Here is a 23,786-nt window from a genome sequence, read left to right on the forward strand (position 1 = left end):
CTTTAAAAAGTCCAGATGTTTTGACATCACTCACACAGTTTTGAATCGGCATGGGCATTTTCGACAACGCGAGATTCCTCACCCTACTGTCCGTGAACAATTCAATTCAGGAAAGCACACAGCACCCTTTTCCTTAGCTGGACGTATCCTGTTTGGATGATGGCTTCTATTTATAGAGCATGCTTCCAGTTGTACAAATGTTTCCCTTCACTCTCTTTTAGTCAAGAAATCCAGCTGTAGACCTGCTGTTTCCAGGACTTGTGACATTGGAACACTGGGAGATTTAGCGGATGATTTCATGTTTTTCTATGACCTTGGTGCAGGGGAAGAAAGCAGTGAACTCACCTTTTCCAAGTGAAGATACATGGGGGATGCTGGGTATTGGCTGTTTTGCAGGTAACCCCTCGTTAATTATGTGATGGGAAGTTGGAAAAGCAATTCGCAGTAGATGGTCTCTGGAGTCCTTGGACAAGGTGTTGGCCCAGACAGCGATGGACCAGGAACTGATGTCATCGGAAGTGATGTTACTGTTTGTACAGCTGGGAATCGGTGGTACCCGTCGCTGAAGTTACACTGTTCTATTTTCTCCAAATATTCCATTTCCCGACAAGTTGGGATTCCCGCCCCACCCCCATCACCCTGCACAAAGCAGGGGATGAAAATCCCAATAGTGTATGTTTGGTGTTATTTAAAACTTCAGACTCTTAGAAAACTGTCAGATATGCGATTTCCCGGTGTCACAGAAAAAAGGCTCACGTAGGTCACCACGATGGCTATAAAAAGCTTCATGGGAAGAGGGAAGACGGGCTATTTGGAATAACATTTAATCATCTTTAAAGATTTAGCGGGTTGTTAAAATGCCTTGGACTCCACCTTCCAGAAAAGATATTTGAGTCAGATAATTGAAATGGGTTTGATCTTCTAAGCAATATGTGGTTGGCTTTCTGGATTAATCTCTTTTGAGCAAGCAGAATGTATAATTATGTAGTCCGTGTTAAGACACAGGCACATCTGATTTTAAAGGGCTCTCCTAAGGGAAGTATACTCTTATGGGAGGAGAGACTGATTGAGAGCACTCAACTATGGTGCATGGAAGACTGGAGGAGTAGATAAATATATTCACTTGATTTTTTTTTTAAAGTCCATTCATTTACTTATTTAAAAAAAATTTTTTTTTTCAACGTTTATTTATTTTTGGGACAGAGAGAGACAGAGCATGAACGGGGGAGGAGCAGAGAGAGAGGGAGACACAGAATCGGAAACAGGCTCCAGGCTCTGAGCCATCAGCCCAGAGCCCGACGTGGGGCTCGAACTCACGGACCGCGAGATGGTGACCTGGCTGAAGTCGGACGCTTAACCGACTGCGCCACCCAGGCGCCCCTCATTTACTTATTTTTGAGAGAGAGAGAGAACAAGCAAGCTCAGGCGGTGAGAGGGTGGCAGAGAGAGAAAGAGAGAGAGTATCCCGAGCAGGCTCTGTACTGTCAGCATGGAGTCTGACATGGGGTTTGAACTCACGAAACGCGAGATCATGACCTGAGCCGGAGTTGGACGCTTAACCAATGGAGCCACCAGGTGTCCCTAAATACACTCACTTTAAATAGACTTTCGGTGAAAGAAGGCACACAAAGGCATTTCTTAACCACCAAACAACCAAAAACGAAGGAGAAGATCCAAAAGAATGAAGGAGACTCCAGAGAGTCACGTCAGTTCAAGAGTGGGGGGATCAGAAAGAAAACCCGGCCACGGATCATGCGGTTAGTTCAAGTCTCTTGCTATTCGAGTCACTTCTTGATTACGAATATCAAGGAAGAGACACAAAAGTTATTTAACCTTTTCACTAAAATGAGTTGATTGCAAAGCAAATAGAATGGGAGGATGAGTGCCCTGACAAACTATTTCACTATAGTTTTTCAATCCATATTTTTGAGAGAGAGAGAGAGAGAGAGAGAGAGAGAGAGAGAGAGAGAGAAGCAGAGAGGGAGAGAGAGAATCTCAAGCAGGTTCCATACGCAGCACAGAGCCCGACAGGCGGCTCGCTCTCATGACAGTGAGATCATGACCTGAACTGAAATCAAGAGTCGGACACTTAACTGACCCAGGTGCCCCTTCAAAACATCTGTATTTTTAAAAATATTTATTTATTTTTGAAGGAGAGAGAGAAAGAGCATGAGCAGGGGAAGAGTCAAGAGAGAGGGAGACACAGCATCTGAAGCAGGCTCCAGGCTCCGAGCTGTCAGCCCAGAGCCCAACGCGGGGCTCGAACTCACAAACTGTGAGATCATGACCTGAGCTGAAGTCGGACGCTCAACCGACTGAGCCACCCAGGGCCCCCAATCCATATTTTTAATGAAGATGTTAGGATGTTTTGTGCCACAGTGAATTCCATACACATAACTACTGCCTTTCCCTGATACTTCCGATTAAAAGACTGATCTTTGCGGATGGTAATCCGAGCAAAGTTCTTCCAGACCAACCCTCAAATCTAGAATGACTTGAGAATGTGTATTTAACACCCAAAAAAAAAGACTCCACCTGTGTGAAAGCACTGGGGAACTCCCAAGGCAGTCAAAATTGAGAGTCCAGGGGCACGTGGGTGGCGCAGTTGGTTGAGCGTCCGACTTCAGCCAGGTCACGATCTCGCAGTCCGTGAGTTCGAGCCCCGCGTCAGGCTCTGGGCTGATGGCTCAGAGCCTGGAGCCTGTTTCCGATTCTGTGTCTCCCTCTCTCTCTGCCCCTCCCCCGTTCATGCTCTGTCTCTCTCTGTCCCAAAAATAAATAAAAAACGTTGAAAAAAAATTTTTTTTAAAAATTGAGAGTCCAGGATCGTGCAGAGCGGGAAGCGAGCTCAGTGAGGGGAGGCCAATATCCTATCAGCTTTTTACCTGAAGGCCTTTTCTAAATTGTAATGGCACAGGGACATGAGGCTCGGGATCTGAGGAAGAAGAGCCTCTGTAAACATACCAGACTTGCAGTCAGGACCCCAGAAGACCAAGAAATCAGGAAGTAGATTAGCCCTCATAAAAGACTGAAACTCCCCAATAAACCAACTAGATCCCAGACTTATTTAAAGTTATCTTTTTCTACTCCCACTGGTTTCAGAAAGTAAAAGTAAACCCTTTCTGGTAGAATACAACATCAGCCAGAGTCCAAAATTGCCTTTAAAAAATTGTCACATGCGTTATTCAGAGTTAAAAAAAAATTCTAGGCAGGCCAAGGGACCATAACACATGACCAAAAAAGCAAGTGAAAAATACTGAAAATAGACAGAGATTTAGAAGGGATCTCGATACTGGAGTTAACAGACATTGAATTTGAAGTAACTCTGTGTTATATATTTAAAAAATAGATAAAATGCAAAACTGAAGCAGAGAATTTTAATCTACAAAATAAATTCATGGAAATTATACCTAAAGTACAATAATTGGGGGTGCCTGGGTGGCTCAGTCAGTTAAGCGTCCAACTCTGGACTTCAGCTCAAGTCATGATCTCACAGTTTGTGAGTTCGAGCCCCGTGTTGCCTCTATGCTGACAGCACAGAGCCTTCTTGGGATTCTCTCCCTCTCTCTCTTTGCTCCTCCCCTACTTGTACTCTTTCTCTCTGTCAAAAAATAAGCAAATAAACTTAAAAAAATAAAGTACAATAAATGGAATTAAGAACTTAATAGATGGATATAAAAGATTAGACATAGCAGAAGAGAGAATTTGTGAACTGGAAAAGAATGAGGGAAAACAGAAGCATAGAAAGTTAATATATACGTATGGTTAGAGTCTAAGAAAAAGAGAAAATGGGTCAAAAGAAATATTTGAAGAGTTACGAACAAGGAACAAGTATGATAAAACAAATTAAATGATACCTCATTATGCCATGATAAAACTGTGGAAAAGCAAAAGCAAAGAAATGTTATTAAAAGCAACCAGAGGAAGGGCCACATTTCTGTCAATGGAGAGGAAAGGAATACTGACAGCTGACCTTTCAATAAATGTTAACTGACATGTTAATGAAGTCAATGAAATGATACCTTGAAAGTGTTGCAAGAAAATAACTATCGACTGAGATTCTGTGCCCAGTGAAAATATACATCAAAAATTCAGGCAAGAAAGATGATAATAATAAAAGAGAGAATTTATCACCATCATACCTGCACTATTTTTATTTTATTTTTATTATTTATTTTTTCAATATATGAAATTTATTGTCAAATTGGTTTCCATAAAAATATGGAACACTTCACGAATTTGCGTGTTATCCTTGCGCAGGGGCCATGCTAATCTTCTCTGTATCATTCCAATTTTAGTATATGTGCTGCCGAAGCGAGCACACCTGCACTATTTTTAAAATACAAAGGAATTCTTTAATCAGAAGGAAAATTATCCCATGTGGAAGCAAAGAAACATGAAGGAATAGGTAATAATATAAAGGGTGAATAAATGCTTATTAAATAAAATAATATTTTTGCAAAATGTAAAACATGTAGTGTTAAAACATGACAACAATATCTTAAAATATAGGAGTGGGGTAAAGGGAATTTACTTGCCCTAAAGTCCTTGAAGAATCCATAAGTGGTAAAAATGCTAATTCACATTAGACTCTGTAAGTCGAGGATGTATATTTCAACTTCTCAGAAACTAGTACAAGAATATGAAAATTAAGTGTAATAAATAATTTATAGTAGAATATTAGACGACAAAAATAATGGATTAACTAATAAAGAGGTGAGAAATGAGAGAAAAATAACTATAGGAAGGTACTCAGACAGAAAATAAGTATTAGAATTGGTAGATTTAAGCTCAAATATATGGTCTTTGCATTACATGTAAATGGAAAAACTGATCCAAGTAAAAAGACTGGGATTACCAGAAGTGGAAAAAAAAATCAAAACCCAAATATACATTGCTTATAAGAAACACACTTTAACATGAGATTAGAGAAAACTTGAGAGAAGAAAGGATGGAAAAAAATATAGCATGATGACACGAACCCTAAGAAGGCTACAGTAGTCATTTTACTACCAGAGGAGGTAAATGTTAAAGCAAAAAGCATTTCCAGAGGTAGAGAGTAAGTTTTGTAATAATAAAAGACCAAAACATCAGGAAGATATAACAATTTTAAATTTGTATGCGCTTAATAACACAGCTTCAAATACTCAAAGAAAAATTTGATGCAACAGGAGAAATAGATATCTCTACAATAATAGATATTGTATTCTTTCAGGAACTTACAGAATAGAAAGATGAACAGACAACATATATAGAAGATTTGAACAAAAATAACTGTAAACAACTAATAACTCAAACAACTGTAGATTTCACATTGTTTTCAAGTGCACATGGGCCGTTTATCAAATCTGATCACATGCTGGGTTGCAAAACAAGTCTCACTAAATAGCAAAGGACTATAATCATATCAGTGTGTTCTCCCACCAGAGTGGAATTAAGCTAGATGTCAATAAAAGGAAATAACAAGGAAACTTCCAAGTATGTGGGATTAAGCAATATACATTTAGGCAGGCGAATGAGAAGGGTTTTAGGAAGTTTCTGAGTTGCTAATCATGCTCTATTTCTTGATACGGGTTTCGTGTTTGACTTGTAACGAATGAAATCACTCAGTATTTGTGTATTTTTTTGTACAAAAGTTACATGCTTTTTAAAAAAGAAGTCCGTGGGGCGCCTGGGTGGCATAGTCGGTTAAGCGTCCGACTTCAGCCAGGTCACGATCTCGCGGTCCGTGAGTTCGAGCCCCGCGTCGGGCTCTGGGCTGATGGCTCAGAGCCTGGAGCCTGTTTCCGATTTTGTGTCTCCCTCTCTCTCTGCCCCTCCCCCGTTCATGCTCTGTCTCTCTCTGTCCCAAAAATAAATAAAAATGTTGAAAAAAATTTTTTTTAAAAAGAAGTCCGTAAAATTGAATAAGCTGTATTAATAGTAATTTATTTATTTTTGATTTTTTTTCTTATTACATTTCTTTATTTTTGAGAGGCAGAGAGAGACAGAGCACGAGTGGGGGAGGGGCAGAGAGAGAGGGAGACACAGAATCTGAAGCAGGCTCCAGGCTCTGAGCCGTCAGTACAGAGCCTGACATGGGGCTCGAACTCACCAACCGTGAGATCATGACCTGAGCTGAAGTCAGATGCTTAACCGACTGAGCCACCCAGGCGCCCCTATTTATTTTTTTTTAAAATTTATTTATTTTTGAGAGAGAGACAGAGAGAGTGAGCTGGGGAAGGGCAGAGAGAGAGAGAGAGAGGCAGAGAGAGAATCCCAAGCAGGCTCCACACTGTCAGCATGGAACCCGATGTGGGGCTTGAACTCACGAACCGCAAGATCATGACCTCCACCGAAACCAAGAGTTAGATGCTTAACCCACTGAGCCACCCAAGCGCCTCTTAATTGCAATTTAGAAAGACATTTTGGAATGTTTCAATAAAACAGGTAAGCAATTATAGTCTCCCAATTTGGAACAATATTATAGGTAACTTCTTTTTCTTTCTAACTATTAGGGAATTGAGAGAAAATTCAGATAAAAATTTAGTGTATTGTACAACATGAATGTGCATAGCAGCATTATTCACAATAGCCAAAAAAATCGAAACAGCCCAAATGTCCATCAGTGGATGAATGGATAAACAAAATGTTGTAAATTCATAGAATGGAGTATTATTCAGCCATAAAAAGGAACGAAGTCCTGATACATGCTACAACACGGAGGAAGCTTGAAAACATGGTGAGTCAAAGAAGCAAGTCACAAAAGGGTACATACTGCATGACTTCATTTATACGAAATTTCCAGTATGAGTGAATCCATAGCAATACAAGGAAGATTTGTAGTTGTTAGGGGTCGTGGGGATATGGGGATGGGGAGTGACTGCTAACGGGCATGGGGTTTCTTTGGGGTGATGGAATGTTCTAGAATTAGATAGTGGTGATGGCTGCAAAACTTTGTGAGTCTACTAAAAGCCAATGATTATACATTTTAAAAGGGTGAGCTTTACAGTATGGACTTCTATCTCAAAAAAGTTATTAAAAATACTTAATGGAATGTGAAGCAGGAGCGGCAAAGGAATGTAATAAATAGATGTGATCCTGACATCATTCTGCATCAGACAGTTGATTAAGAGGAAAAAGTACACTTCTAACCCAAGAAATAAAGTAGCTCCTTGATTGTTTGAGAAACCAATGAACGAAGAGGAGGGAATCACCCAGGGAGCACCTGGGTGAAGACTTAAATGTCTTGTGATTTGAACTGCCATGTCAACATCAATAAAGATAACATATGATTCTTTTAAAAATATTTTTAAAAGTTTATTTATTTATTTTGAGAGACAGCACAAGCGGGGGAGGGGCAGAGAGAAAGGGGGAGAGAGAGAGAGAGAGAATCCCAAATAGGATCCGCACTGTCAGCATGGTGTCCGACTCGGGGTTTGAACTCACGAACCTTGAGATCATGACCTGAGCTGAAATCAAGTGTCCAAATCTCAACTGACTGAGCCACCCAGGTGCCCTAGAATTGGCTTTCTAAAAAAACCTTTAAAGTATTTCCTTCTCTCAGTAACAATCTCTATATTGTCCAAGACTGGAACATGCCACCTACAGATGGAGTTATTTCTTGGGCTCCTTTACAGATAAGGAAGGCTAAGGACATACAAGGCCAAGTTGCTTTCTGGGGGAGATTTTTACTTAGGTAGCAAGTCCTTCTTAGCCCTTCTCACTTCCCGTTTCTTTCTTCCTGGTATGTGGACATGATGGCTGGTGCTGCAGTGACCCTATTGTATTGTGAGGCAGCCTTGGAGAAGGTAGAGAAGAAAGATAAGAGGAATCCGGAAACTGGTGATGCCACGGTGTCACCACATTGGCGCGGGACTACTGCCAGTGCAGAGCCCGACAGGGGGCTCGAACTCATGGACTGGCATGACCAAAGCTGAAATCAAGAGGTGGCTGCTTAATTGATGGAGCCACCCAGGCGCCCCAACCTTTTACATTTTAGAAACATCGTCGCCACGATATCCTCCTCTTGCCCACCACCATTTCCTTCCTCACGGCTTTTATCCCAGCACTGTCCTCACCACCACCTGCCTTGTTACCACTCTTCTCATCGCCGACACTCTAGAGAACTGTGGGTGACCCGCACTATCTCAATGCTCTCCATCACGGGCTCACATAACAGTCACAAGAACCTACTGAGATAGGCTCCACCGTCCGCCCCAGCAACAGGTGAAGAAACGAGAACATAGGTGGTTGACAGATTTGTATCCACGGCGGGACTTGAATCCAGTTCTGGTTCCAGAACCCACCTCTTCCCCTCTGTGTTATACGGTCTCTGGCCATTCTGGCATCCCAAATGCATGCAGGAACACAATAGCAGATTTCACTGTGAATTTCATTTGTCCAACATTGGACAAAGGCTCCTGTGGGACATCTGATGTCCTAGAGGGAGCGTTTCATGTACCCAACGGCTACCGGTCCCTCTCATTTCATCCCTTTTATTTTTGTATGAGTTGAGACATCACCTTCGCTCTGTGGGCATCTCAAGCTTATTGTCCAATGTCTGTTGAAAGAGAAGTTCTGTGCTTTTGCCGACATCCACAGGTGAATCCATTTTCCATGAGGCTACTCGGGGTCTCCTACTCGACTTAAGAATTACGTTCAGGTTTTCCTTGAATTCAGCGGTATCGGCAACAATGCACATCTCTCACTCAAGGCATTTAGTTTGTGACGGGTGTTACGTTCAGGGTTACACTGAGATAACTAATTCGTCTCACACGCTTGGCAACATTGATAGACCTTCTTACTTTAGACTGGGATTATCCAATTGTTATTTTCATTCCTGTCTCTATTGAATATTAAAACATGCCTTTAGGACTTTTTTGGAAATAGAAATTCTGCAGATAAACCAGTATCCCCAGTGAATATTCCATGGGACACCAGCTCAGTGAGACATAATGAGGTCACCCAGGAACAGTTATTCCTGGGGCCAGAAAGGTCTGGAAAACCCTACAGACTCTGCTCCTCTTAGAGAAACACAAAGCATTTTAAAGGTACCTCAAAGTCCTGCAGTAAAAGAAATCCTTCTTTCTGTTCAACTCCGTGTTTCCCACGTCTAGTTGACCCCGAAGTCTTCCCCTGCCCCACAATGGTGGAACCCGTGAAACAAGTTTTTTTTGCGGGGGGGATACCAGTTTGGGCACCCCGGGAATAGTGAGCAATCTGTTGGAGCAGTCATAGGCACATGTCATGGAAAGCAGTATTTGGCCTGTGGCATGTTGAGGCTGGATTCCTGAGCGGCCAGACCCCCCCACCGGGAGAAGGGGAGATTTCCACCCTGAACGAGTGATGTGTGTCTGGGGACAGGGGGCTGGGGAGCCGGAGCGCTCCCCCTCCTGAGCCATCTGGGGTGGCCCTGGGACTCTAGACAGAGGGGTGAGTTAACGGCAAATCCAGACATGGGCCTTTTTTCTGAATGGCAGGGAGGGTGGAAACATCAACCACACATCAGGGAGCAGTTGTATGACTCACTGGGAGCTATTTTGCATCCCATTTCTGTCACTTCCTCTGCCCATGACCTTGGAGCAGTTATCTAGACTCTGTGAGCTGAAAGGAAGCTCTCTTACTGGCAAAAAGTGGTTAATGAAACCAACCTCACGCAGTCCAACGAGGCAACGGATGAAGGCGGAGGGCCCCATTGCCAATGGCAAGGGCTGTCTTTACCGATTCGATGCTCTGGGTCAGCAAGTGGGGGGGGTCGAATCTTTGGCTCTGACCCTGACCCCCAAAGGAGCCATGACATTTGCCCATTTCCGTCAAAGCCATGGTGCGAATAACTTCCTAGTTTGGATACAAATTCGGCAACCGAATGCGATTCTGTGCACTCAGCCTGCCCCCAAACACTGCTTCGCTGGAATAAATGGGGACCGGCAGCCATGATCCACAATCATAAAAGCACAAGAAGTGAGAGTAAATAGTGACTCTCCTGGACAAGCTAACTTGGCTGTTATTTATAAGCTCCTGGGCCACCTTGTTATTGCCAAGAAAATCTGCTCTACCTTATTGCTGCTGTTCCGTCTGGCCTTTCAATCTGTACTTGCTGAAAAAAAAAAACTTATTGTTATGCTAAAATCACAACGGGCCTCTCCTAACTCAGCGCTAAATAACACCGATAAAACCACGAAGATGGCGCTTTGGCATTAGAAGTTCTTTTCTTGCAGACTTTAACAAGATTCAGTGCCTTCCTTCTCACAAAGCGCTTCCCAGCATCACACGCGCACAGAAGATACAAATAGGAGAAAGCGTTCCGGCGAAAGGGCACCCCCTCTCCCACAAAGCAGTGTTTGGATTTTGCAAACTGGAAGCCAGCCCTGGGGCTGCAGGTGGTGCATGGGATTAACCCGGATCGGCCACCATGGCCGCGACCTGCAGAGGCGCTGGGGCCGCAGACGCTTACCTCTTTCTTGGTGAACTTTGGGGGGTGATCGTTCTTGTCATCGATCATGATGGTGGCTGTGGCCGTGCCTGTTAATCCGACATCCAGTCCGGCCATGTCTTGAGCCTCGATGATCAATTCATACTTGGGGTTTTCCAGAGTCTATAGAGGAAAACCACAGACAAGGTGGTGTAAGGTTTAGGCTGCCCCCGTGTCCTTCCTCGGCCTCCCCCTTACACCCACAGATCTCACCCATTCGTATAACCATACCTTTGGAACCTCTCTAATACAAGACAGTCCCGATTCACAGACTGGACATGGTCGTGGGGGTGGAATCGATGTCCTGTCCTTATCTAAAGGGACGTTTGATATATTCCACACTGTTTCATTTCTGGGCTTTGGGTATGCAATGCATGTTTGATGTTTACACCTGTGTATCTAATTTCATCGTGGCCTCATCCAGCTGATCTGGAAAGGAGGCTAAGTTTGATGCGGGGACTCGGGCTAAGACGGAGGCCCTCGGAACTCAGAGTGACTGAACAACCTGAGAGCCAGGCATTGGGTACTGGGTTTTGTACTTAATCTTTCCAGCAAGTGTGTTAAGGCGCATTTAAGGTTCCCATCTTACAGGTGAAAAAAAATCCCAACTGAGTTGAGTAGAGTCACTTGCACCACCTTTCTTTTGTGTCATTTGTAGGCATTTTTGTCTTTCACGCTCCGTTAAGTTTGGAAAATGCATTTTAATCCGTGATCTGATAAATGCAACACAAGCAATATTGTACCACGGCCTCCCTGAATGCACATAAGCTTTCATTTGAATATTGGACGGCTTTCCTGCTACCATGTTTAAACAGAACAGCTAACCAAGTGGCCCTGACCCCAAGATGAGGGGGGCAGTGGTTGGGAAACGCCAGTCCCTGCCTTTAAATTGCCTCTGGGATGGATTTGCTTGCCTGGGTCAAGAGCACCCCGTTCTTCTGGTAAGGCAGCACCCCACATTTCCTCAGCGGACCTGCCCATCACTTCTTCTTTGCCCATGTGGTTGGGGTTGGGTTGCCTTTCCCCACCGTCCACCTGGCCAACTTTTTGGATGAGCCCAGATTGGAACTAGCAACCAAGCATATGCCATCCCAAGGGCACACGGTGACTTGTCCGAGCTCAGGACCTGTGTTTGACATTTGGGAGACAGAAGCTCTGCGTCTCTGTGGTAATGAGTCTGGAAGCCTTTAGCCTGGGAGCTAGACGAGCTACCTCAGGACCACAGCTGGCTGGGGTGGGGAAGTCCATCTGAGAAAAAAGCCAAGCTACTGATAGAACCAGACTTGAACCCTGGAAGAAAAGAAATGTTTCCCAGTAATTGTATTAGATTACTTCACCGTGGCAGGCCCAGAGCCAGTCTTGCCTGTGGACTTTTTAGCTAATTACGGCATTAATTTTCCTTATTTGCTTAAACCATTTTGGAGTGTTTGCTTAATTACTCACAGAGTTCAAGTTGCATCAGCGTCAATAACAAAAACAAAAGGTCCTGCCAGGCGTCAATAGTCCTGTCGGTACAATGGCTGCAAAGGCAATTGCTCATACGAACTAAGAATTAAGAAACACCGTGGGGGGGCGCCTGGGTGGCGCAGTCGGTTGAGCGTCCGACTTCAGCCAGGTCGCGATCTCGCGGTCCGGGAGTTCGAGCCCCGCGTCGGGCTCTGTGCGGACAGTGAGGAGCCTGCTTGGGATTCTCTCTCTGCCTCTCTCTGTCCCTCCCTAGCTCACACTGTCTCTCTCAACTTAAAAAAAAAAAAAACTTGGGGCGCCTGGGTGGCGCAGTCGGTTAAGCGTCCGACTTCAGCCGAGTCACGATCTCGCGGTCCGTGAGTTCGAGCCCCGCGTCGGGCTCTGGGCTGACGGCTCGGAGCCTGGAGCCTGTTTCCGATTCTGTATCTCCCTCTCTCTCTGCCCCTCGCCCGTTCATGCTCTGTCTCTCTCTGTCCCAAAAATAAATAAAAACGTTGAAAAAAAAATTAAAAAAAAAAAAAAAAAAGAAACACCGTGGGAAGCAAAAACCAAAAACACAGCAGGGATCTAGAATTTCCTTCTAAAGCCAGAAGTTTACAATGTGTATTTTAATAACTCAATGCTAGCTGTCCCCAAAACTTTCCAGTATTTTTAAAAGGCACTGGCTCCCTAGGGCATCTTTAATTGGTTGTTTCTTAACTAAGAGCCTCTGAGCTACTAACTTAAGGAGTAGGAGTTCTGTTGTATGGTTTGGAAAGCTCTAAATTCTTAGATTTGAGAGAACGAGTGGGGTGCTAATACACTCCTTGGACAGGATTATTCACAATGTTCCCCTCCGCCCACCCATCTTTACTGAAATGTGGTTGACATATAACATTGTGTAAGTTTGAGGTATACTTATGATGATTTGATACATGTGTATATTGTGAAATTAGCTCCAGGAGAGTGGAAGTCCTCACAGTTCTCTAACTGCTGAGTGCACACAGACTTTGACACCAAATCCAGATCGAGGGGATTCTGGTTGTGCCCAGATCAGTTCCTTCTCCACTCCAGCTGGAAGCTGGAAAATCGTCAGCTTCATGTAAGTGACTTTCTCCTTATCATCACCCACAAGTTAGACTGGGCTTACTATTTGCCATAAGTTCTGCAGCTTGCACCGTATGAAGCCAATCAATTGGCCCATTTTCAAAATCTTTCCTGAGCATCTCTGGGCAAACAGTAGCCACTCGCCGGGTCTAATTACTTGTACAACATTTTTACTTTTCTAATAAAACGTTGCATGATTTTGGAAGCATTGCACCATAAAAATAAGAAATTTGAGTATTTTTGAATATTGATGAGATTGTGGCAAACTTAGTCCTTTTCCCCACATAATATCACTTACCGGTATCATTCCTTGACATCATTTTAAGGGCTGCATAAAATATAATGATACGCATAATATATAATTTACTTCATCATTTTCTATCATTAGGACTTTAGGTTATTTCTAGTCTGTAAACATTTCTGACAATTTCAAATTACACTGCAACGAACACCTTTGTTAAAAATATTTTTTTCAGTTTTATTTATTTGTTTTGAGAGAGAGAGAAAGAGAACATGAACAGGGGAGGGGCAGAGAGAGGGAGAGAAAGAATCCCAAGCAGGCTCTGCACTGTCAGCACAGAGCCCGATGCTGGGCTTAAACTCACGAACTGTGAGATCATGACCTGAGCCAAACTCAAGAGTTGGACACTTAACCGACTGAGCCACCCAAGTGCCCCTACAACGAACATCTTTATTCAAGAAGCTTTTGATATATTTTGACTATTTTTTTTTTTGAATCACTGAGTCAGAGTATAAACACTGAGTCAGAGTATAAACATTTTAAGGCTCTTCATAGTTAACCCTTGAACGACGCATGGGTTAGGGGTGCTGAACCCTCATGCTGCTGAAAATCTACGTATAACTTTTGACTCCCCAGAAGTGAACTGCTAAGAGCCTCCTCTGATAACATAATAAGTTAACGCAGGTTTTGTACGTTAGATACATATTACACACTGTATTCTTACAAGAAAGCCAGCTAGACAAAAGAAAATCATAAGGAAGAGAAAACGCATGTAGAGAATTGTATTGTACTGAATGAGAGAAATCCACATATTATCCACCCAGTACAGACCGGTGTTGTTCAAGGGGCACCTGGATTCGTAATTCACTGCTGCTTGCCTAGAAGATCTAATCAATTTTCCTATCAGTGCTACCAAAACATGTATGAACCCGGGCATGGTTTGTCCCTAAACAACAGTTGATTTTGCTGCTTGAAGCAAAGTGGGGGCCGAGCATGGTTCTGTGATGGCTCCTATCTAACGGGGCTGTGAATTCCTCACAGCACTGCCCGGCTCCAACATACGGCGTGGGTTACTATGGACACGCACAACAATGGTAGCGGCTGCGTGCTGCTTTGGCTTCCCAGTGTCCATTTCCTCTTACCCTCGGACCTATGCTATGATTCCTCTTGGGGGCGTCCCCCCTTCCTCACTCTCCGCACAGGTGGAGTTCAGGTAGGGCTGACTCTAGCCGTGATGGAGGGATGGTCGCGTGGCTCGGGCCTGGACAATCGGGGGGTCTCCCGCTCCCATGATCTTGTGATGCGCGCATAACCCAAGTTAGGCCACCTAGGATTGAAACGCAATTGTAGCACCTACTTCCTTTAGCGCTCTTAGGTAAAAGAAGTCCTCTTTCTGTTTCCTGGGAGGGGGTGGGACATAAATCTGTTGCAACCACACAGAGAAAGTCAGCCCGAGGGAGAAGATACCACAGAGCTGAGATACCACAGAGATGGAGTTTCTTCAGCCTTACTCGAGTCATTTAATAATCATCCTTGAAGCCAGAATTTTCCCCTCATATTTTGTGAGTTCTATGAGCTAATAAAGTTCTCCTTTCCCTAAGACATCTAAATTAAACGTTCCATGAGTAGCAACAAGGGAGTTTTGACTAATACTGCAACTAACACTGTGATCAATTATCTGGTTATTTGCAAGAAAGTGTAAGAGCTATTGTATCATGCTAGGGGATCACAATAGGCTGTTCATAACAGCACTGCAATCATTTCTTGAATACATTGTTTTTCCTTTTAACATTTTTCCCTCCACAGAAACTTTTTTTTTTTTTTTGGACCAGAGACAGTTATTCTAATTTTTTCCTTCATTAGTCTTTGTGTCCATTTAACTGGAAGTTATTAAACTTCTAGTCTAAATATTGTGCTGGGGAGGGGTGCCTGGGTGACTCAGTTGGTTGAGCATCCGACTTCGGCTCAGGTCATGGTCTCGTGGTTTGTGAGTTCGAGCCCCGCGTGGGGCTCTGTGCTGACGGCTCGGAGCCTGGAGCCTGCTTCGGATTCTGTGACTCCCTCTCTCTCTCTGCCCCTCCCCCGTTCATGCTCTCTGTCTCAAAAATAAATAAACATTAAAAAAATTTTAAATATTGTGCTGGGGATACAGGGATGGGAAAATAGAGTCCCTTTCTTCAAGGAGCTGAGGGAAGTTCAGGGTCAAGGGCAGGCATATTCTGTAGAACTGCGAGAAAATGGAGTCATGGCTGAGCACAGACATGTACAAATTCTCATGACAGTTCAAAGGGATGGACACACTGGCTTTAACTCTCTTGTAATCTAACAAATTTTATAAATGATGGAAAACAGTGAACCAGCCAATTCCTGTCTCCTGAAGTAAATAAAAGTTTATGACTGCAATGAGAAATAGATTGACCAACCCAGTAGGAAATCAATTAGACAATTAAGGAGATAAATTGCAAGGCTTGGGATGTGATGTTCCCAAAGTCTCAATTTTCTGGCAAACTCAAGGCTACTTTTAAAACGTGTTTTTATTTTTGGAGGAATATCCAGTTACTGTAAGGAAACTGGAAACAATACAGTCGTTTCTGGAGTGGAAAGTGAGGGCTCTCCTCCACCCCTCCCCAACCCCACCGCCGAGAGGTGACTGTCATTACTGGTCTGTGGTCTCCTTCCTTTCCCCCCACATCACACACATGCATGCGTGTGGGCACACACGCACTTTATATTCACACGTATTTTTAAAAAAATTTTTAACATTTATTTATTTTTGAGAGAGAGAGGCAGAGTGTGAGCAGGGGAGGGGCAGAGAGAGACAGAGACACAGAATCGGAAGCAGGCTCAGGTTCTGAGCCATCAGCACAGAGCCTGATGTGGGGCTCGAACCCACGAAATGCGAGATCATGACCTGAGCTGAAGTCGGTTGCTCAACCGACAGAGCCACCCAGGCACGCCTATATGCACACATATTTAAACAAATGACACCAATGACACAGCTGTACAAGCTGTCATGCCCTATCACTCCCACCCTTAGTGATTAGTGATCTATTCTTGTTATCTCCTGTAGAACAGCTACCATCATTCATGCAACCCTTCCTTACGGGATGGTCACCCATCCAGTTGTTTCCAAGTTTTCTTTTAAAAAAAAATTTTAAGTTTATTTATTTCTTTTGAGAGAGAGAGAGAGAGAGCGAGCACAAGTGGGGGGGGGGGAAGGGAAGAGAGAGTGGGAGAGGAAATCCCAAGCAGGCTCCACACTGTCAGCGCAGAGCCCGATGCAGGGCTTGAACTCACAAACAATGAGATGGTGTCCTGATCTGAAGTCAGACTCTTAACCAACTGAGTCCCCCAAGTGCTGCCCCCCCCCAATTTTCTTCTTTAAAAGCAACTGTTTTTTTTTTTTAATAATTTTTTTTCAACGTTTATTTATTTTTTGGGGGACAGAGAGAGACAGAGCATGAACGGGGGAGGGGCAGAGAGAGAGGGAGACACAGAATCGGAAACAGGCTCCAGGCTCCGAGCCATCGGCCCAGAGCCTGACGCGGGGCTCGAACTCACGGACCGCGAGATCGGGACCTGGCTGAAGTCGGACGCTTAACCGTCTGCGCCACCCAGGCGCCCCTAAAAGTAACTCTTAAGATAACAAGTCTAATGGGCTATCAGTATTTGGGGATGTGTTTTTTCTTCTGTGATAAACATTACTGTTTTTGCAAATGACAACATTAACAATAACGAAGCAACCTCCTTTGAAAGCGCAAAGACTGAGAAGATAGTGGCACCTGAATCCCTTGGCTCTTACACAAATAGTATCCACTCAACTCTGACGTCCCTCCCACACCAGCTGAGCCTTCTCCAGGAAGCCTTCCATAAATCCCTAGCTCCTGTGGTAACTCTTAAGCGAAATACACGTACGTGTGCTTTTTCTGTACTTCTCGGCCATCACTCGCCCTTGCTCCTCTGCTGGAAAAGACTCCTAAGCAGCCCACAGCTGCCCCATTCTCCGGGAAGGACGGCTGATGCAGAGAAAGAGGTCCCCGTGGCCGCGTGTCTATGTTTGCCTCCTTCACTTTCCTCTCTCCACGTTACTCTCAGGCTCAGGAGAAGGATTTTGCCTTCTTGAATGTCTTGGGAGGACCCTTCCACCATGGTACTCCTCTCTGCCCATGAGGAAGGCACCCTGCCTCTGGGGGACCTTCAGCGGTCCAGCTGTTCCTTCTCTTGGTGGGTGAACTGAACACGGGGGAGGGAAGCCTCACTGTCCTCTCAAGACCAAGCTGCTGTCTCTCAGGACAAGGATCTCACCTGATGCTTGTGTTTATGTCTCCCGGCTCTTTTAGGGCTCACTGGGGACACCAGTGTGGTCGACTCCAGTAGAAAGAGCCTTTTAGGGGGCACCTGGGTAGCCCAGTCAGTCAAGCATCCAATTCTTGGTTTCAGCTCAGGTCACGATCTCATGGTCCATGAGTCTGAGCCCCTCATCAGGCTCTGTGCTGACAGCATGGAACCTGCTTGGGATTCTCTCTACCCCCCCCCCCCCACTCTCTCTGCCTCTCCTCTGTTCATGCTTTCTCTCTCTCTCTCAAAATAAACAAATGAATTTACGAAGAAAGAAAGAAAGCAAGCAAGCAAGCAAGCAAGCAAGCAAGCCTTTGAGCCTGAGTTAGGCTGAAGGTGCTGCTCTACCCGGAAGGACAGGAGCTGCACTGCTGAGATCTGGGATCATACAGCCTTCTGGCTCTGACTTCACCCTCGATTCTGGAACACACTCCAGGGTTTGCTCAGGAGAAGTCTTTTCGACCCCATAGCCAGCCAGCATCGGTTTCGGTGGCCTGCACCCAAAGGGACCTGTGGTAAGCCAATGCTGCCGGTTCACCAAATCCTAGTTCTCTTGATTCCAGGGCATCCAGCTAGATGAACTAGGGGGACTGGTCCTGGCCAATGGAACACGGGCAGAAGTGACCCTGGTGCGGCCCCCAAACCTCCCACGTAATCCTCCACGTTTTCCGTTTCCCAGAAAGGAAGAGGCCTGGATCTCCAAAAACAAAGCACTCTTTAGCTTTTCTAGTTTCTATTTATTTATTTTTTAAGAGACAGTGCGCACATATGCAAGTGGGGGAGGGGCAGAGATAGAGGGAGGGAGAGAATACCAAGCAGAGCCCGATGTGGGGCTCAAGCTCACGAACTGGGAGATCATGACGTGAGCCAAAGTCTGATGCTCAACGGACTCAGCCACCCAGGCTCCCCAAGCATTCTTTAGCTTTAAGGGAAGTTCACAGAGGAGCTTAGCCTACCCTGACTAATATGAAGGCTATGTTTCCTGTTTGGTTTTATTCTGAATGGCCATTTACTATCTCCCTAAGTGGATGACAAAGTTTTCAAGGGCAAGGACCATGCTTTTGACCCCACCACCCAGCTAGTACGCAGCAAACAAGGTGGGCGATTTACTTTCATTATTGTTAATGATGATATATTACTGTTGCCCTGAACTAAATTATATCTCAAAGGTCTGAGCATATCGGTGGCATTTCCAAACCAGAGTCATTTATTCTCGGGCAATGGCTTATACTTTGGGGAGCTCTAGCTCAAGGAGATAGGATTTTATTTTGACCAAGAAATGTACTGTGTCAAAACCGGGAACATTAAATTGGCTGCTCAGATTTTATTTTCAGCTATTTGATCTGTACGACATATCTAAGAGAGTCAGGCTGCTCTCTTGGTTTGCATTCTGCAGTCCTGCACTTGTTATCTTCCCCTGGATGTCATCTAGCTACCAGTGAATAGATATTCCCAAGAACAAAAGGAAGATGTTATGTGTACAAGAAAAAAACCTTGGGCGCATCTCCACAGACACAGGCCAGGTTCACACATCACACTATTTTAAAAACCAAACATTTCATTTCGGAAAAAACAAGAATCAAGCCATGTCATTAAATATGGCACATAATCAATCACCAGACCTGTGATGTTTTATGGCGACATTCATACGACTATGCATTTAACGGAACATTTATCGCTAATAACAAGCATAATGGTAGCTGTGGGGGAAATCAACAGATAAAAGATACATGGAGAAAGGTTTTGCCATTAACCCACACGGCACCCTGTCATTCTCCTGCGTTGTCTTGAACACAGCCCCACATTTCTCTTTACCCTTTGTCCCAACTGGATTTCTTCCCATGGCATCCTGCTTTCTCTCAATGTTGACATTTCTACCTCTCTTTCTTTTTCTTTCACTTTTATTGACTTTATGTAATGGGTAGGCAGTACGAGTCTCAAAAATCTTTCCCTTCGTTGGATGCTTGATGCCCTTGCAAAACTTTTGGTCTTTGAGCTTGAATGTGGAGCTCGACTCCATCCATAACATGACTTTCTTGTGGTAGTGCATTCTGAACTTCTTCTGAAGGAGGTGGAATCCAATCCACAGATCTGGGAAACCCAGAATCTTTGACAAAAGATATAGAGCACTTTCGTGCATGGCCCAACTGTGCCAAGAGCTCGCTCTCAGCTCACTCACGGTCATGGTCCAGGGAAAGCTTTGGACAAAAGCCACGAGCTGGCGAGTGGATGCAGCGCCACAGTGCCTCTCGCGGTCAGGCCGCCATCTTGGGAGTTTCCACCACTCTCCACTCTCATTCCTGCTCATTGGCCGCTGCTCACCCTTCACTGCACTGAAAAGCCAAGAAGGCAGGGACCTGACTGCCAAGCACTTAGGAATTGACCGCACCAGTTAGCAGCTGAGCAATCCGGTCGAGTGTCTCAACTTGCTTTTGCTCAGTTTCCTCACCTGTAAGATGGGGAGAATGATACCACTTCCAGAGTGTTAACATACAGTGCCAAGCACAGAGGCTGGCATAAAGTGCTCACCAGATGGCTGCCGTTACCATGCAGTAGAATCTTCTGGAGAGTCTTTTAAAGGGATGGCAAGAAACGGAGTGCGGCCTCCGGGAATAGTCAAAAAGTATTGGATGCTGCTGAGAACCACTGCACAAGCCCGGAAATGGATCCTTCCCAGTCACACCTTCTTATGGTGCTGCAGATTCGGGGCAAACGTGCGGATTGCAGCTTTGTGAGAGCCCCCCAGGTAGAGGACACAGCTGAGACATGTCCAGACTCCTGAGCACAGACATCATGAGATAATAAATATCTGTGATTGGAAGTCATTACGTTTGGGGTAATTTGTTATGCAACAATAAATAACGAATCCAGTTTCCCCCCAGCACTTAATCACAGTCTGCCATATTCTTGTTTATTGATTGATTGTTTATTGGCTGTCTTAACTCTGCCCGTTGGAGCTCCAGGAGGTCAGGGACCCTGTCTTGTTGAGAGCTTCATCTCCCAGGTCCTAATTCAGTGCCTGGCACATCAGAGTTACACAGTAATTAGTCAGTTATGGATATGTTTTACCAAAATAATGAATTACACAGAGTGGTATGTCTGTAATGCTTAGCAACAGGTTCTCCTGATTTGTAACGTTGTTCCACTTTGGTGGCTTAAATACTCCTCCTGTGGCTGATTTCGAGCTACCAACATGATGTGGTTGATCGCACAGATGGAAAGTTATCCCCCTTATCCTTGGTTTTGATTTTTGTGGTTTCTGTTACCCGTGGTCAACCTTGGTCTGGAATCGAACGCTTCTCCTTCTGACATGGTGTCAGGAGGCCAACAGCAGCCTGATGTCACATCAGATGCCCCTGTCATTCACTTCACTACAGCCCATCATGTGGGTATTTTATCATCTCAGGTCACCACAAGGAGAGTGGTGGTCACAATAAGATATTTTGGGGTAGAGGGAGCGCATTCACATGACTTCCAGTGTATTTATTGTTTTAATGGTTCTGTTTTATTATTGTTGTTGATCTCTTCCTGTGCCTAATTTATAGGTTAAACTTTATCACAGGTATGGACAGGAAAGCACATAATCTACGTAGGATTCAGCACCATCTGTGGCTTGAGGCGTCCACTAGGAGACTTGGAACATCTCCCAGCAGGTAAGGAGAGACTACTGTGGACACAATCAGTTATTCTGAGCCAGTGAGAGCAGGCTCTAGCTTATCAATGGGCTACAGGAGTCAAGGAAATCTGTAAGTAGTCTTTTTCAATAAATCCCTTAGTTGTCTAACATTGGGGCACTTGGGTGGCTCAGTTGGTTAAACGTCTGACTTCAGCTTAGGTCATGATCTCACGGTTCGTGGGTTCGAGTCCCACGTTGGGCTCTGTGCTGACAGAGCCTGGAGCCTACTTCGGATTCTGTGTCTCCCTCTCTCTCTGCCCCTCCCCTGTTCATGCTCTGTCTCTCACTGTCTCTCTCTCTCTCTCTCAAAAACAAGTTGAAATAAATTTTAAAAAGATCTTCAAAAAAATACCTTTGTTGTCTAACATGGAAGGTATTGTTAACGAGAAATATTAACATGAGATTGACAGCAAAGATATAATGTGATTCATTTATTTATTTATTCATCGACTTGTCCCAAGCTGAGCATTGCAAGACTCCTAACAATATGGCACCTGATCAGGGACCACACATTCTTCTCCAGGTTAGCTGCACCTGGCACCTGGTCTATAAATATTGCAAACAGATTGGTGAAAACATTATCTGAAGCAGAACGAGTTGCTGTCTGTCTGGAGTTTGATTTATCCACTCTGGCCACATAACACGGGGGATAGGCAGTCCATAAATCCAACAGGAACCACATACATTTCCTCGTAAATTGTGCCTTCTTCCCACCGCAGACGCTGAGTGCCTTTCTTCCATCTTCCCACAGAGAGCGTGAGTCCATTTGACTTGTGTTCGTCCTTAGGCCTCCGTTCACCTTGCTCCTCGGTGCTAATGCGAACATTCATGTTCTTGGCTGTCACCTGCTGTGTTTTTATTCCCGGCTGGGGTCTTCTGGGTAAGGAGAAGGCCGAGCCCATTTCCCCAGATTTACTGGCTGCCGACAAAGCCGGCAGGGTGGGGAAGCAACAAGGGAAATAAACACTGCCTCTTAGAAATATGTAGTTGGGATGACGTAAGTGATAGATTTCAGGTGGAGGGACAACAAAATCAAATAAAACATATCCAGGAGCAGTGTATGTTTTCCGATGTTACTGATGAGTTACAGTAAATAAACCGCCAACAGCATTCATTGCGTACTTGGAAAAATCACCCTCTTTAGACCCAAGATGGGAAACGTGTGACATTCAGGTTGATGCCACTGAAACATTCATACAATGTCTTACTAGGTTCAGGTAACTCTGCTCGGATGTGATGTTTTAGTGCATTTATATTCTAGATAAATAAACAAGAATCAAGGCACGATGAGATAAATATTATCCTAAGTGTGCCAATGAAAATCTACGAGAAGGGGGTTGGAACATGGGGTGTCAGGAAGGCCATACGGGGGTTATTTCATTTACCAAACATTTATTGAGCACTTACTATGCATGAGACTTTGTGCTAGATAGCAGTGATAAGGAAAAGTAGCCATGTGGAGTTCAAAATAATCCCCAGAGGGGCACCTGGGTAGCTTAGTCGGTTAGGTGTCTGACTCTCGATCTGAGCTCAGGTCATGATCTCATGGTTCATGAGTCTGAGCCCTGTGTCTGGCTCTGTGCTGACAGCTTGGAGCCTGGAGCCTGTTTTGGATTCTGTGTCTCCCTCTCTCTCTCTGCTCCTCCCCTGCTCATTCTCTCTCTCTCTCTCTCTCTCTCAAAATAAATAAATAAAGTTAAAAAAAAAAAAAGGGAAATAATCCCCACTTAATTTCAGTAGGGTAAGGTGGGAGTAAGAAGAATGCTGTGGCATCACACAGAAGAGGCCACTTGACCCGGACATGGGGTGGGGGGCGTTAAGGACACATTCCTGCGAAAAAGAATATCCTACTACAGGATCAGAGATGGGGTTCTTGATGTGGAAGTGAATTTCTATGAGAGAAGATGGGAGGCTATTAATCCTAAATGCTATTAAATTCCATCATTCAATAACAACTGAAGACTGATTGTGATTCAGGTCAGGACACTGTGGGAACAAGAAATATAAAATATAATCCCCACCTTCAAAGAACTCAGAGGCTGGCTGCATATAAAACACATACAAGCGATTCCACAAGGCACTAGGTGATACGTGTGGAATGTGTGGTCAGTGGGTCTGGGTGTGACAGGTGCAGCTAGGGGCGGGGGCTATGGTGGCTTCTCGGTGGCTTGGGGTAACTGCAGGCTGGAGCTGAGTTTCTGAGGATGAGTATGAAGTGGGGCACATTCAGAGCGGGAAGGAGAGCCTGGGAACCAGCATGGAGGTGGCCAGCTGAGACAGGGTCACTGGCGTGGCTGGAGTCAGGTTCGCGAGGTGACGAGATGCAGCCTATTGGTTCTTGAAAGTGTCTCCAAGATCATTCGGCCCAGGCCTGCCTTCAAGGCTCACAGCCTCCCTTACCAGTGAGGCAACAGAGTAAGGGAATCCTGAGAACTTCTCACTTTTATCAGTCAGAGACAAGAAAATACAGATCCTAAAAGCTGGAGGAAAATTAAACCTAAGGTGCTCTTTATGGTTTTTATGTT

General features: G+C 44.6%; 1 protein-coding gene and 1 non-coding gene across 5 annotated transcripts in view; both read right to left on the bottom strand.

Moving 5' to 3' along the window:
• The window catches only part of CDH13 (cadherin 13), a 1,034,896-nt gene that overhangs the window by 138,783 nt on the left and 872,327 nt on the right, over positions 1-23,786 (bottom strand). For all 4 annotated transcript variants that reach the window (XM_047836387.1, XM_047836388.1, XM_047836389.1 and 1 more), the window contains one exon: positions 10,436-10,576. In XM_047836387.1, coding sequence (XP_047692343.1) covers positions 10,436-10,576 — 141 coding nt within the window. The remainder of the gene's footprint in view (positions 1-10,435; positions 10,577-23,786) is intronic.
• On the bottom strand, positions 4,216-4,322 carry LOC125153852 (U6 spliceosomal RNA). Its single transcript, XR_007147594.1, has one exon. It is a non-coding gene; the product is annotated as a U6 spliceosomal RNA (small nuclear RNA).

Source organism: Prionailurus viverrinus, chromosome E2, assembly GCF_022837055.1.
Source record: "Prionailurus viverrinus isolate Anna chromosome E2, UM_Priviv_1.0, whole genome shotgun sequence".
In the NCBI taxonomy this organism is placed as follows: domain Eukaryota; kingdom Metazoa; phylum Chordata; class Mammalia; order Carnivora; family Felidae; genus Prionailurus; species Prionailurus viverrinus.